General features: G+C 35.1%; 2 protein-coding genes across 3 annotated transcripts; one reads left to right on the top strand and one right to left on the bottom strand.

The window, feature by feature from the left end:
• The first annotated feature begins 6,235 nt into the window (after positions 1-6,235).
• Positions 6,236-12,117, top strand: LOC117617955 (MADS-box protein SOC1). Of its 2 annotated transcripts, none has more exons than XM_034347595.1 (8): positions 6,236-7,327; positions 7,409-7,621; positions 10,683-10,770; positions 10,928-10,989; positions 11,111-11,210; positions 11,326-11,367; positions 11,490-11,531; positions 11,712-12,117. In XM_034347595.1, exons 2-8 carry the CDS (start codon positions 7,440-7,442, stop codon positions 11,841-11,843), a joined length of 648 nt encoding a protein of 215 aa, XP_034203486.1. In that variant the 5' UTR covers positions 6,236-7,327; positions 7,409-7,439; the 3' UTR covers positions 11,844-12,117. The 2 variants fall into 2 exon arrangements, with proteins under 2 accessions (XP_034203486.1, XP_034203485.1); XM_034347594.1 differs by having other exon boundaries at positions 6,237-7,327; positions 7,399-7,621.
• A 285-nt stretch (positions 12,118-12,402) lies between these two features.
• LOC117617953 (probable fructokinase-7) lies at positions 12,403-15,172 on the bottom strand. The gene is made up of 7 exons (XM_034347593.1): positions 14,859-15,172; positions 14,306-14,520; positions 13,934-14,146; positions 13,653-13,850; positions 13,427-13,567; positions 13,188-13,304; positions 12,403-13,061 (listed from the first exon to the last, which is right to left on the bottom strand). The coding sequence occupies exons 1-7, from the start codon at positions 14,950-14,952 to the stop codon at positions 12,927-12,929; spliced, it is 1,113 nt and encodes a 370-aa protein (XP_034203484.1). The 5' UTR covers positions 14,953-15,172; the 3' UTR covers positions 12,403-12,926.
• Between the last annotated feature and the right edge of the window lie 331 nt (positions 15,173-15,503).

The raw sequence follows: 15,503 nt of genomic DNA, 5'->3' as shown, positions 1-15,503 counted from the left end.
CATTTGAAGCAAAAGCACGTTACGTTTATTACCGGCAAAAAGAAAAAAAGCACGTGACATGTATATTTTCGGTAGATAATTAGTATTGAGTAGCATGCGTGCAGAGAAATCAGGAAAACTGGGTGTGACAGGTATAGAACGGTAGTTGATGATGGGTTGGCTCCAGGCTCCTCCTCCGTTTTTCCTTCTTTCCTTTTTCTTTTTCTGGGTCGGATTGCCTGCATCCCCTTTATATGGTCGGAAGGTGGATACCTCCTCCCCAACCACTCATCATTCCACATGAAAAATTTGAGCAGTTTTTTCTTTAGATTTTTTATCGATCACAATATGCATGGTGGATGTGGGGTATTAATTATCATATCAATGCATGAAGCATGTTGTTGTGAGAAGAAACACATTATGGATTTTTCAGAAAACGTGATCTACAATTAATAAGATATAATCTTTTGCTAAAATTCAAAAACTTGTAATAATTCAATACATCATGTGATATAATATTGAGAGTAAACTACCGTTTTGTCTCTTTTCCATAGACTTTTATCTAGTCTCAAACTGGGGGCCAATGTGAGGCCTTACTGCGATAGATTTTCTAAGCTCCATCCAATTTTCCATTTTTGTTTCTTTTCAAAAAATAGTTTTGTGTTGGCTATGTGAGTTACTAGTTGTTAAATTTTAGAGAGACGGACCACCGGCCTATTGCTACTAACACCAGTATTATCCCAAACTTAATCACATACATAGACCAATAGATGTGAGGTTTTATCACAAAAGACATCGGTGATATTAATAGTGGAACCACTCATTATTTATTGTATTTATTTTGTTAAGTTTTCGATGTAGGACTTTATTCACATGAGATCACCACAGAGTGGGCCACACTTGCAACAAATCCTTCATCAGAGTCAATCATTGCAATTAGAGGTGTCAAACGGACCGGACCGGCACGAGCACGGCACGAGCACGATCAGTTTAAGTAAGGCCCGACTAGAGGTGTCAAAAGGGCTGGGCCAACATTTAAACTCGTGCCTGTTAACGTATTCGTGCATGGCCGAGCTGGCCCATTTAATTTATTGGGCTATGCCGTGCTGGCCCATTTAGTAAAATCATTGATCCTAACCCGGTCTAAATCCCAAGTCCACATTGAAACAAGCCGTGCTGTACTAGGGCCCAAGAATTTTCCAGGCTCAGATTATAATCTGTTTGAATTTTGCTAAACTCAATAAACAAATTTATCAGAAACAGTAATGCCACTTAAGCCTAAAATAGACTCTTTGAAAAGGCACACATGTACACTTCTCAAGTAAGAGGAGGGTCGGCCAAAAGTGTCCAACTAAAAAAAAATCCACTTCAACTTTTCAGCTTTAAACAACTTATTATTTTATATGTGAAGAAACGTCTTACTTTGATTATAAGATAAGCGTATATGTCATATGTACTGATTAGATATCAACCCTGTAATCTAATTTTGACTCTGTCTCTTTCAAGTCCAAAGTTGTTTAATTAATTTATAGTTGATACTTGATATGTTTAATTAATTAAAGACCCAAGTAAATTCCCCAAAATGAAAGACATCAAATATATGATTATGACTTCTTTTTTTAAACATATAAACAATGGCATTATATGTCAAATTATTGCATTTTGACTTTTGAAACAAAAAAAGAAAAGTTAAGTGGGCCGGGCTTGAAGCGGGCTCGGGCTCGGGCCATGTTTGAAGTGGGCTCGAGCCAAGCCCGACCCATGTCGGGCCACTAGTTGGCCCGGTCCATTGGACATCATTTTTTGATTCCGATTCGGTTGACTTTCGTGTCGTGCCGAGCACGACCCACTAATATTCGTACTCATGGCGTGTCGTGCCTCATTTAAACAGGCTGGGCTCGTGCCATGCTGGGTCGGCTCGTCCCGTGTGACACCTCTAGGCCTAACACAACACGGTTAGTATCTTTGGGCTATGTCGGTATGAGGTAATTAGGTCCAATGGGCTAGGCCAGTTTCGTAGCCCGTCGCGGACCGTGCCGGTCCGAAATCCAACGGACCAACCCATTTAAAGCCCATTTATTAAATTATACTTGTTTTAGAGAAAAATAATACATAATATTATTACATATATATCTTAAATTTAAGTTTATTTCTTTTCTCTAATAATATATATTAAAAATTAATGTTTTCTTTATATATAAAATAGTAATTTTATTTTTCAAGTTTCAATTTTTAAAACCCAAACAATAATCTAGCAATTTTCTATTTAAATGTACTTTAAATAAAGTTATTGACCTTTTTAAAAATAAAAAACAAAAAAGCTTATTAGTATATATATAATTGTAAAAAAGATTTAAAATAAGTTGTAAAAATAAAAATAAAAATAAAAAACAATACATAAGTCAAATTTGACGTTGGCCCGTTTAGTGGCCCCTACATGAGCACAGCCCAAGACCATATGGGCATGGGCCCTGAGCTCGGGTTGAGATTGATGATTTTCCTAAATGGACAAACCTTGCACGACTTATTTATTAAATTGATCGACTCTAAACGGGTTAGGCTGGCTCAACCCGTTTGACACCTCTAATTGCAGCCAAAGACATGACTACTGCTTATCATTACAGCCCAACACTTGAACAACATGTATTGGGTAATGGGTAATGTGAAACATTCAAGTTCAACACGTGAACACCACGTATTGGGTAAAGGCCCAATCAATCAACTCACTATGATACCACCATATTAAAATATAGAGAGATGGACCATCAACCCACTATTAACAACACCGATATTGTCCCTCAACTTAACCATCTGCGTACCCCAATATGTGTGAGGTTTTGTCACAAAATGCATCGATGATATTAGTAATAGAATCACACATTATATATTGTACTTAGGGTTATCTGATCTGTTGTTTTTCCCCTGAGCTATATCATGATTGTCAATTTATCCCCTAGACTTTCTTTTTCGTTAAATCAAGGACTTAAACTATATGAAATAGGTTAATTTGTGACTCGCTGTCAATTTTTGGATGTACACCCAAATTTCCTTCAATATTAAGGGCAAATTTGTAATTTAAAAAAATTAACTTTAATCTATTAAATAATAGTAATTTTTATTTTTTTTTTGAAAAAAATGATTGTGAAGGTTGAGAATTTGAGAGCATCGTGATGGGATTTTGTGGCAATGTCAAGTCGGTTGTTGAAGAAAGTTTTGAAGGAACAAGAATATGACCAACTGTAGAATCAGTCAGATCACGAAGAAGAAGAAGCCCAGCTGAACAGCAAAGCTTCAGTCAATCCATTCGACCTCCTCAACGACGATAACCATGACCTAGACCTTGCATTTGTTATTTTAGTTCAATTAAACTGCTATGTTCAAGCAAAAAAGAAAATACATGTGTTAAATTTTTTTTCTCGTTAAATTATGATTACATGCAAAGAGAAATTAAGGGCCTCATTTCTATTTTGGCCATGGCCACTTAAAATGAATACAAGGTATATATGTCGTTTTGTTCATGGGCCAAAAAGGCATATTTATTTTCTTAAGTGTTCGAGGATTTGAAATTGTGGTATAAAAGTTTGGTAAGGGTTTGGTATACTAAAGTGAAACAATTTTTTAGGTAAAATTTGTCTTTGCAGCGTCCAATGGCTGTGTTGTGCAAAAAGAAGCATTGTTTTTCTGATAAAAGATCTCCAGAGCAACAAATGGCTGGCTTTGCTGCCATTTTCACATTATCCTTTCGCTCACACAAGAAAGAGAAAAATCCCTTCCACAGAAGCCTAGCTAGCTACTGTTGATCCCCACTTATAATTTTTTAATTATATATTAAAAAAAACATATACTTTTAATCTAGGTCCTTGTATCACAAACTCATGGTTACTTTTCTAGTTTTAAGTTTTGTTATTGAACTCTCAATTATAAAGGATTATGTTTGAATTTTGTGATACACACTTTGGGTTGAAAGTCAATATAATGTTATATGTTAAGATAATAACTTCTTATGGTTAGTCTAAGGGGTGAGGGGATATGAGTTGAGAATCGAGGTTAGGATATCGACTACAAAGGTTAACGCGCTTAACTACTTGAGCTACAAGCCCTTTACAAATAACGTTAAGATATAATAATGTCAATGATATGAAAAAATTATTTTCATGAAAGAAAAGACATTCGTTGAAGAACTTTGTGCCACGCATAACTGTTTGTTTAATTTGGTTGATTTAAAAAAGTATATACATGACATCAGAATGGGACTTGAACATGTACGATTCAAATTATGAGATCAGATTAGGATAACCCCTACAAGAAGATAAGTGTTTTATTGAATTACATCCATGTGATTGAACATTCATGCAATTTATATAAAACACCCTTCACTTGAGGGTTTATGGATGTATGACTATTGTTTTATTCCTTATCTTCCTTTTTCTTGCTGTTCAAAGGATAAAGCAAATTATTGTTTTCTTTGTCTTTTCCTTTTTCCTCGAATTTTACAGTAGCACTCCAAGATTTAAATGGATGCATTTCAAAGAATAACACAAAATTCAGCATATAAGAATATTCATATAATTATCACATGTCGGTCTCTCTTATAGCAACCACATATTAGAACTCATCTTCATTTGAAAAAGAAAGAAAAAAAAGTCATGAAAAAAATTATATCTTGCCCCATGTGCTAAGGATGCATAATTCCGTTTTCATGCCGTGCCATGTAACCTTATGTCAAAGAGAAAGGTTAAATAAATTCAATTTATTTACAAGCCGTGTACACCATTTGTTTGTGTTTTCGTTGGCACGTCCATATCATTAGAAAGCAATCACACAAAAGAAAAAAATAAATCAAACTCTACAGGGCTGATCTATGACTAGGCTTTCTCCTTTGTGTAGAGGCCTAGCTTCAGATAAAGAAAAAAATAAAAACACGTCAGGTTCACATCCATAAGACGTCATGATGCATTAATGCAATGATTTTTTTGTGGTCTTAAAAACTAACGAAAAAGGGCAAAATGTGATGTATGCCAGACAAAACTGCACCCCTCATATTGAAAAGGAAAGTTAATGATACAGGCTTGTTGCGTTTTCGACTTCTGATTGGTCCAATGGGTACGTAGTTGTATAAACCTGTTCTTTGCTTTATGATTTTTCTATCAGCCCTCTTGATCAACAAGAACACAAAACTAATTGCATACAACAATCATTAAAGATCCATATATATGTGATAAGGTCATATATCTTCCTTTTTCTTGCTGTTCAAAGGATAAAGCAAATTATTGTTTTCTTTGTCTTTTCCTTTTTCCTCGAATTTTACAGTAGCACTCCAAGATTTAAATGGATGCATTTCAAAGAATAACACAAAATTCAGCATATAAGAATATTCATATAATTATCACATGTCGGTCTCTCTTATAGCAACCACATATTAGAACTCATCTTCATTTGAAAAAGAAAGAAAAAAAAGTCATGAAAAAAATTATATCTTGATGTGCTAAGGATGCATAATTCCGTTTTCATGCCGTGCCATGTAACCTTATGTCAAAGAGAAAGGTTAAATAAATTCAATTTATTTACAAGCCGTGTACACCATTTGTTTGTGTTTTCGTTGGCACGTCCATATCATTAGAAAGCAATCACACAAAAGAAAAAAATAAATCAAACTCTACAGAAAAAACCTAACAATCCTTTCTTAATTAGGCTGATCTATGACTAGGCTTTCTCCTTTGTGTAGAGGCCTAGCTTCAGATTCTTTCTTTGCCAAAGAAAAAAATAAAAACACGTCAGGTTCACATCCATAAGGCTTTGGCTCCACGTCATCCACCCAGATGCATTAATGCAATGATTTTTTTGTGGTCTTAAAAACTAATAAAAAAAATAAAAAATAAAAAAAAAGTGCGAAAAAGGGCAAAATGTGATGTATGCCAGACAAAGGTGGTGGCCTGTGGGGACTGCACCCCTCATATTGAAAAGGAAAGTTAATGATACAGGCTTGTTGCGTTTTCGACTTCTGATTGGTCCAATGGGTACGTAGTTGTACGGACGATGTTGACGTGTTGCTAACATTGTACTATCCTTCCTATTTTTAACTCCACACCCTTTTTTTCTTTTCTTTTTCGTTCTTTGCTTTTGATTTTTCTATCAGCCCTCTTGTCACAAGAACACAAAACTAAATGCATAAACAATCATTAAAGATAAACATATATATATATATATATATATAAAGTGGCATATATTTATTTAATATATCACATAGAGATAGAGGAGAGAGAGAGAGAGAGAGAGAAAAAGAGGACTTGGTTTTGTGTCTGAGAGACTTTCATCAACCAAAGGGGAGAGGAAGCTGCTTCCTTTCTCATAGTTGAGTGTTTTTTGGCCTTTTTGTCCAGAATTTCTTTTTCTGGTCAGTTTTGTGGGTTTTACCAAAACAAGCAAAGGATATGGGGCTTTTTTGTTGCCAACCGCTGATTTATATATTATTATAGTATATTTTTATGTTTCTTTTTCAAGGTGGGGTTCTAAGGGAGGAAAATAAAGACATTAATGAAGATATATATGGGAAAAAAAGATAAGGTAGGTACAGCTTGTGCTTAGCTTGGTGGTGTGTGAGCCCAAGTAAAGGTCAATCAATCTCAAAATCTTCCTTCCTACTCTCTCTATAATTTCTGGGTCTTTGTGGTTTTCCTCTCTCAATCATCCTCATCTCTCTGTCTCTCTCTTTCCTTCTTTGGCATCTTCTTCCTCTCTTATTTGTCCATAGCTTCTTTCTGGGTTTCTTTTTGCATATTTGGAAAATTGGCTCAGCTCCCTTTAAACTCTGTTTTTCCCTATTTAGCTTGTTGAGGAGATTTGAGCTGAAGAAGTTTTCTGTTTTGCTTTGTCTTTTGGTTCTTGAAGTTGAATCAATCAATCACAAAAACCCACCTATTTTATGTAATATATATATATATATATTTGTATTTTTCAGGGTCTAGTCCAAAGTCTTTGCTCACAAACCTGAGAAGGTCTCTTTTAGTTTCTTTTCTTTCCATTTTGAGCTTCTTCTTCCTTCTTTTGTTTGTAACCAAGAGGCTATTTGGGGCCAATTTCTTAGCACTCAATTCTTCCCCTTTGCCTCTCTCTCTCTCTCTCTCTCTCTCTCTCTCTCTCTTCTTCATATCTTCATTTTGATTAACGAACTCATATTTCCTTTACACAAATTCTATATATATTGAAACCCATTTGAATTGAAGAAGAGGATCCAATATATTTAACCTCATCTTTATCATCTTTCCAAGTCCTACCCACAAGTCACAAAACCTCTCTCTTCCACAAAACAAACCCAAAAAAAGCTTCTTGGGTTAACTTTACCCATTGGGTAAGATTCAATTAACTTCTTCACCTTCTCCTCAACTCTTATCCCTTTTTGACACATTGTGTTCTGAATAGATTTGTGCAGTGAAAGGTGAGAGCGCTTCCTTCTGTTAAAAATGGTGAGAGGAAAAACCCAGATGAGGCGCATAGAGAACGCCACCAGCCGCCAAGTCACCTTCTCAAAGAGGAGAAGTGGTCTTCTAAAGAAGGCCTTTGAGCTTTCAGTTCTCTGTGATGCTGAGGTTGCGCTCATAATATTCTCTCCAAGGGGAAAGCTCTATGAATTTGCAAGTTCGAGGTATTTATTTATAAGCTTCCCCACATATATATATATATATATATATATTTATATCAATGTTCTTTTTTATGAATGAGAATTAATAGATCCAGTCTTAATATATATAATCACTGTCAAGCATACATAAATAATGGTCTGTACGATCGAGGTTTGTTTGTAGGTTTATATATGAAGTCCTTTTTTCCTTTTCCCTTTAAGTTGCATATTTATTTTTCGTTAGTACTTGCATTTCTATTTATAGTAACCTTTGAACAAGTGGCACAGTAATCTAGTTTCCTTCCTCTGAGTTTGCCTTGCTATTGTCAATTACTAATGGGTTTCTTCATCCGCAGAAACTGAAGGAAGACTAATGTACGAAAAGATTTACATTAAACAAACCTGGCTTAATCACAATTAATGCTTTGATTAAGTTTTTTTATTGTTTTTAATTTTAATTAACAAGAGAGGACAAATATGTGGGAAGAGCGAGAGAATATACATTACTACCACATCAGTTTTTTCGTCCAAACTTTGAGATATGATCATTTTCATTCTAGATGTCCATTTTCCTAAAATTATAATCGATCCCAGCGCACAGTAATTATTTATTTTATTTTATTTCGATTGGGAGATAATATTATTTAGTTTAGCACATCAGGAAAATGTATTGAGACACAAATGCATCATCTTCACTTTTTTCTCAACATTATTTGATAAAAGGTGATGAGTGCATGCAAAATTTTATTTTAAAAAAAAAAAACTAAAATAAGATTTGTATTTTCTCAAACAGCTTTAAAAAAACATGAATTTCAGTCCACATACATACATGTATGTTTTCCATAAAATTTGTATTATTAGAGTGTATTTGTTGAGATCTATCAAATAAGACTCAAAATGAATACACATGAAAATATGTACGAAAAAAAGGTGAAACAATTTACTTTTATAATGCACTCTATATAGCCTCAGAAAAGATGATTAACATCATTCACATCATGATATATACGTGTATTTGTATACAGTATCCTGATTGATGACATGTTTCACATTTGAAAGATCATTATCCTTCACATCATGATATATACGTGTATTTGTATACAGTATCCTGATTGATGACATGTTTCACATTTGAAAGATCATTATCCTTCTTTTCATGCATACGTTTATATTCATCATGTAGTACATGAACTTGTCCCCATTATAGTTTTTATTTAGTTTAGGATCCCCTTAGGTAGTGTTTGTAGTATTTCCAGAGCTTTTTAATAGTTAACTTCGGAAATTTATGCAAACAGTTTGGATGTTATTTGTACAGCAACTAGGGTTTCTATGTTTGTCTATAACTAAACCTCCTATATATGTTGCCGAAGCGGTCTAGCCTAGTGAAGAAAGGCATTAACTTACATACGTGGTATTAAGTTCAAACTCTCATGATACCTTAGTAGTGTGTGTGTGAGAGAGATACCCCCTTCCCTTCTAATGTAGACTATTATACATGTGTAGAACATTCTGATAACCTTTTTCTATGATGGATTCCATAGGCATTAGGGATTTAATTAAGGGTTTATTTTATCACTTTCTTCTGTGAACCAAATGCAAAGTTCAGTAAACACTTGACTGCAATGTATGCATATCTTGTCAATCTATTCTATAGTCAGCTACTATACTGTTACTCTGCCTAGCTACTTTCCACCACTTGCATGGTAGGGCTGTTATAGCAGTAGCAGTTTTGGGAGCACGATGCGCATAAAGTAACTTGTTTTTTAGTTGGAAAGCTTAAAATAACTTGGACACGATTGTGTGAAAGGTAGAGAGAGAGAGAGAGAAAGACAACAATGTACTTTACACTTTTATGTCATAGCTGTGCCAGTGACAGATTTTGTAATCGCCATATAGGACATAGGCTCCTAGAGTCACTCATTATGTCTTGTATTATCTACATATTTTGCCAAAGTAGAGTTATTTGCCATGCCATGAAATGATGTGTCATGCATGTCCATATTCTTATCTTTCTCTTGTAATGTATTTTCCAAGTTTGAACAAAATAAGGTAAACATTAGTTGGTAGAGGGTTTGGATTTAAACTCTAATTTAAGTCACATAAAATCATAGGAGTGTAGATACATAAACCTAAATAATCACCAGTAGATATCAACACACAAATCATCATTAGGTTTCTGTGTCCTGGAAATGTATGAAGTGATTGCATTTGGGTCAGAATTTCCTTGTTTGATGACAAGGAATACAATCTTTTCTACCCAAGCCAAACAAATAATTCACTAAAACACAAAGTTTACTATATGGACCAAGCCAGATTAAGAATTTGTGAAACAATATCCAGCAATTTCCACCTTGAATCAAATTCTGTCAACCCAATTATATTGCTGAAGTTGTCATAGATTGGTATTTTGTGGTGTGTCATCCTTGTTTCTTCTTCCTCTAGATTGGTACTTTTAGGAAATTATTAGGGTTGGGTGTGTCATCCTTGCTTCTTCTTCCTTTTCCATTTTTTTTTTTCAAATCAGTATTTTGTGGAAATCAAGCATTTTTGCTATGTTGAAGGCTGTAGTTGTCTTGAAAAACAGATTCGAGATATAGTGATGTATCGGCAGATATTTTCATCCTTGCCTATGAACGTGGGCATATTTTGGATCACTTTAAATTCTTCATGTTCATTTTTATTTTATCTTCCGATTCATTCTGGGTTGCTTGAGTTTGATTGATATTCTCATTCATAACTAATCTGGCCTAACATAAAATTCGAACCACCTAATGTAATTCTCTATGTTCTTTGTGATTGCCTTATTTGTTTTTACTCATTTATATTAATTCTCTCGTTCTTTTACTTGTCATAATAAACCCCAAGTCAGTTTTCCCAAGCACTGTTCTACTACTACTATCAAAACCACGAGCAGTGTATGTTAATGTTTTAGCAATAGAGGAAACGATGAACTACCATATATTTTCCTGCGCCTTTTCGGCTTGCCATATTACAATGCCATGTGATCTCTAATTCTATGAAACACATCTTTTTAGATAACATGTACAGGATTTGTTCATTTGAATACATTGGTTTTAATACTCAGCATGCAGACAACCATAGAACGTTATCAGAAGCATACAAAAGACAACCATACCAACAACAAATCCGTTTCCACTGACCAAAATGTGCAGGTGAATTCTTGGAAACCATTACCTTTCTTCCAAAATTTGACTGGAGTGAACTGGCCGCACATTTTGGACCCCTGAACTCTAAACAAATCATATGAAAGTGCATTAGATTTTTCTTCTCTTGGTTTTCTGATGAGTTTGCATTTGAATTGTTGTGCAGCACCTGAAGCAAGAATCATCTAGCATGATGAAGCAGATAGAGCTTCTTGAAGTATCAAAACGGTTCATCTGAAACTTTTCTTGTATCTTATAACACGCCGTAGTTGAAATAGTAATTTTTTTTTTTTTTCACTCTTGATTTGCAAAGCGCCTCTTTCTGAATCTGGCATTGCAATTGCTTCAGGAAGCTCTTGGGAGAGGGTCTAGGATCATGCACTATTGAAGAGCTACAAGAACTTGAGCAACAGTTGGAGAGGAGCGTGAGCAACGTTCGAGCAAGAAAGGTTGATCTTAAACCAAATGTTGTGCTGCATTTTTCAATAGAATCTGACAGTAACAGTCTCATTTTTACTAAATGGATATTTAACCTACTTTTTGTTTTTTTGCCTAATACTCCAGACTCAAGTTTTCAAGGAACAGATTGAGCAACTGAGAGAAAAGGTAAACTGCCACAATAAAAAGTTAAAAAAAAATTATGGGCTGTTTGTTGTTCTATATTCCCAAAGTTTTGTGCTTGTGCTAGCTAACTAAATATGACGCCTTTTTTTTGGGTTGAAATTCAGGGGAAAGCCCTAGCAGCTGAAAATGAAAGACTAATTGAGAAGGTAAGTGCCTCCTCTCAATTTCTTAATTTTATATATAAATAAACTTTTTCTGTTTTCATTATCATCCTTATGATGTCATGGATATGCATTCAAAGCTAAATTGTTGGACAAGACGAATCTGCTTCCAAGAAACCGAAAAACTCAATATATGTTAAAACAATTTTTTATTCTTCTTTGTAGTGTGGTAGAATCCAACCAAGGCAAGCATCAAATGAGCAAAGAGAAAACTTAGCCTACACTGAAAGTAGTCCAAGTTCAGATGTTGAGACTGAATTGTTCATTGGACTGCCTGAAAGAAGAATGAAGCGCTAGCTTCTCCTCAGAGTGCTTAATATTCTGATGCCATGGCTGAGCAGGAATATAAAATTCTATAGTTTTTAGATTGTTTTGTTTTCTGCATTAGATTGTTGCTCCGCTAAATTGCTGCATTGGAGCTTTGCAAGCAATAAGACTGTATTGTAATAGGGATCATATTAATTGTCTTCGATTATGATGCATATATATATGACCACGAAATACTATTGGACTATCTCATCTTGATGTATCTTATTTTTTCAAAGAAAAATTCTCCAGTGTTATTTCCTGAGCCGTTATGCTTGCATGAAATGCAGAGCATCTGTCGTTAGTTAGCTGGCAGAAGTTTTTAAATATCATGTTCTTCAGAGTCTAATAGTTATGTGTAACATATTCTTAGTTTAAAAGTACACCCCCTCTGCCTGTTTATTTTTTGGTTTTTGTTTATATACAACCGGTATTCGGGTTGGAGAATCTCACATATGATCTCGGTTGCAAAGATAAATGCTTTGAAACTATTTGAGGTATTTCCTTGCTTCCCCTCCCTCTCTTTGTTTGAAGCAAACGATAGAAATGATTTTAAATGATTAAAAAAGATGGAAAGAATTTATATAACAGAACAGATTGCAGCTTGCTACATCCATGTAAAGAAAAGAAAGTACCCAATATTGGGGAGATTCAAACCAATTAGTACTAGCAGAGGCATGGAAAGCCAAAAACTCATGAGTCACCCATAGCATGAGATAGGGTGGGGTGCGAAGGGTAAATCCTAGACTCGATTCGCCCGAAAAAAAAACTCATGAGCCACCCTATTACCTGCCCAAACTGCCCTCCTAATGTTCATAAAAAATGACACACCCCAACTATGTGATATCATGAATGATAGCTTCAACATTATGTGCATCACCACCAGAAGCTTAGCATCAGAGTCCACCTCCAAGCACAATCATCCCTCAAACCTGGTTTCCTTAGCATGGAAACCAATTTATTTTAAAAGAATAAATCTATTTTTTTTTCTTCTGCTTTTTTCATTTTTTGTTTTCCCCCTTTTTTGTGTAAGAATATAAGTTTATGATGTAATGGTTATCCTATATGATTCTCTCAAGCAGTGGTTTGGTGAAGAAATTGGTCGACAGCTTCTTTTGTGGGCATTGCGGGTATAGCTCCTTTCTTTTGCACCGTGAGAGCACCACATGCATTGGCAAACAAGAGAGCTTCTCTCAACCTTTTTTCATCCTGAAGAAGAAAAATCAAGATTTCAATACCATACTGACATTCTAACAAGTCGTATCGTTGGTTTGATACCGAAGCCAGTGGCATATGACTCAAGATTCAAGTCATACAAGGTGACAAATTACATACCTTGTACAGATTTAGGTCTGAACCCCAGCTGTTGAGTATGGCACCGACAAATGAATCACCGGCACCAGTAGTGTCAACAGCATCAGCTTTGATGCCTTCAACCTTACCTTTAAATTCCTAGACCACAGTAAAAACAAATTGACAAAGAATGAGAAAAGATGCCAAAACGCCTAATGTTTTGATTTGACAGTGAATAGAAGGTTTAAGATCAATGTTAGCATCAAAACGTGGATGTTTACCTTTGTATAGTATCTGCAGCCTGCTGCCCCTTCAGTTACTATCAGAAGCTTCAGATTGGGGTGATAAAGTTTTATCATGACCACATCATCATCATAAGGATCATCACCTCCAGTCAAGAACTCAATTTCTTCCTCACTTATCTGCAATTTTGCAAATATTATTCCACATATCTTAGTTATATTATTTGTTGATCATAATGTGATGGGTGGTTTTTGGAAAATGCACCTTAATAATGTCAGCTTGGTTCCATATGCTCATAATGCCTTGCTGAGCAGCCTCTGCAGATGGCCACAGTGGCAATCTCAAGTTTGGATCATAAGAGAGGATACAACCAGCCTTTTTGGCAATGTCCATTGCAGCAAGATGAGCTGATCTGCATGGTTCCTCTATCAAACTAATCGATCCATAGTGAAAAATGTCAGCCTGCATCAGTCAATATTGTCAGGAACTGAAGAAGAAAATGACTATAAGCTATAAACTTTCATCAAAGAGAATATTGAAGTTACCTTTTTTATGAGATTCACGTCAAGTTCTTTCTCATGAAGAAGCTTATCAGCACTTGGGTTGCGGTAGAACATGAATTCACGTTCCCCGTCACTTCTGAGTGTAACAAATGCCAATGCAGTCCTTGCATTTGGGTCAAAACGCATGCCGGAATTGTCCACATTGTTTTCTTTCAGAATATCAGCCAACATGTATCCAAATTCATCTTTACCAACCTGAGATGCAGAACGTTGAGACTTTACTGTTATAAACAGACTCACATGATAGATGAGAATCAGAGAAGAATATGATGTAAACCAAAATGTTCATAAAACTAGTGATAAAACAATGAAGCTGAAAATTAATATTGATCTTGCATGCTTAGAAAAAGGCACCTTGCCCATAAAAGCTGCTGAGCCTCCTAATCTTGATATTCCAACTGCAACATTAGCGGGAGCTCCACCAGCAGCTTTTTTGAAACCTTCTGCATCTGCAAGAGAAACTCCAGCAGTAATTGGGACGAAATCGATCAACATCTCCCCAAAGCAAACAATCAGTGATTTTTTCTCTTGGGTGCTCCTTTTCTTAAAAGAAAATGATTTAGATGAACCTGCATGGGACCATTTGCTTAAGAGTTAAAGATCAATATTGATAGAAGTACCAAATTAGTGGCAGCAAGTTACTAATACTAATCTGAAACTGTAAAATGGTAATGCATGAATGAAACTTGTTCAGATTGGGAAGCTCATCAGCACAAAAATTCTCCTGAGAGAGTTAAAATTCTTATCAGTTTCCGATCATTGACCTCAAAAATCCAATTGGGTACAAATGAAACTTTTAAAAAAAAAACCAGGAAGAAGAAAAATAGATGATGAGAATAAAACTGTTTCAAACTCAAGAATTCCCAGTAATAACACATAATTTAAAGGTGCAATGAATTATTAATACCAGCAACAGAGGAGGAACTCCTAACAAACTTGAAACTACCCTTTTTGGATCGCTCAAGTGTCACTGGGAAGCAGCTGCAACCTGTTGGGGCCATTATAATGAATTAACTCTACAGAAACTGATCCAGTTATTGTTTTTGAAATTTTTTTTGTTTGTTTTTTTTGGGTAAAAATTGTTTTTGAATTTGATTGTGACCGAACGTTGAATTGCGAGTTGAAAAACGCCAATCAACGTTGGTTTTTGACAAAATCAAAACCCAAATCAACCCTGTTTCACAATCAGATTAAAACAAAGAGTTTATATATTGCACATTGGTTTTGTGTTCCACCACCACCACCACCATGGCCTGCTCTGCTATTATTAGAATGCTTCCATATCTCCAACAACTTTCTCTATTTTTGAGCTAATTTTAGCTGAAATAACTAGAAACTCATTTCTAGTTAATAATTTTGCCAAGTGACTGCTTCAACCATGGTCCCTATTTTAGATATTCATGAGTTTTTTTTTTTGGTTGTATTTTGAAATCAAAATATGGGTTGGCTGCAGCAGAATCTCAACTTAATTTATCTTTCATTTTGTGTTCTTTGCTGTTTGTTTTGTTAAATAGAATTGGAGTTTATCTTTTGACACAGTCTTGCCAAGGGA

The sequence above is a fragment of the Prunus dulcis genome, chromosome 2 (assembly GCF_902201215.1).
Source record: "Prunus dulcis chromosome 2, ALMONDv2, whole genome shotgun sequence".
NCBI lineage: Eukaryota > Viridiplantae > Streptophyta > Magnoliopsida > Rosales > Rosaceae > Prunus > Prunus dulcis.
This window is presented reverse-complemented; position numbering and strand designations above follow the sequence as displayed.

Coding starts and splice junctions, on each gene's coding strand:
- LOC117617955 (XM_034347595.1), top strand. CDS start 7,440: ATGGTGAGAGGAAAAACCCAGATGAGGCGCATAGAGAACGCCACCAGC. Junction 10,990..11,110: donor CTTCTTGAAGTATCAAAACG/GTTCATCTGAAA, acceptor CAATTGCTTCAG/GAAGCTCTTGGGAGAGGGTC. Junction 11,368..11,489: donor TTGAGCAACTGAGAGAAAAG/GTAAACTGCCAC, acceptor GTTGAAATTCAG/GGGAAAGCCCTAGCAGCTGA.
- LOC117617953 (XM_034347593.1), bottom strand. CDS start 14,952: ATGGCCCCAACAGGTTGCAGCTGCTTCCCAGTGACACTTGAGCGATCC. Junction 13,851..13,933: donor ACGTGAATCTCATAAAAAAG/GTAACTTCAATA, acceptor TGACTGATGCAG/GCTGACATTTTTCACTATGG. Junction 13,568..13,652: donor ACCAAGCTGACATTATTAAG/GTGCATTTTCCA, acceptor GCAAAATTGCAG/ATAAGTGAGGAAGAAATTGA.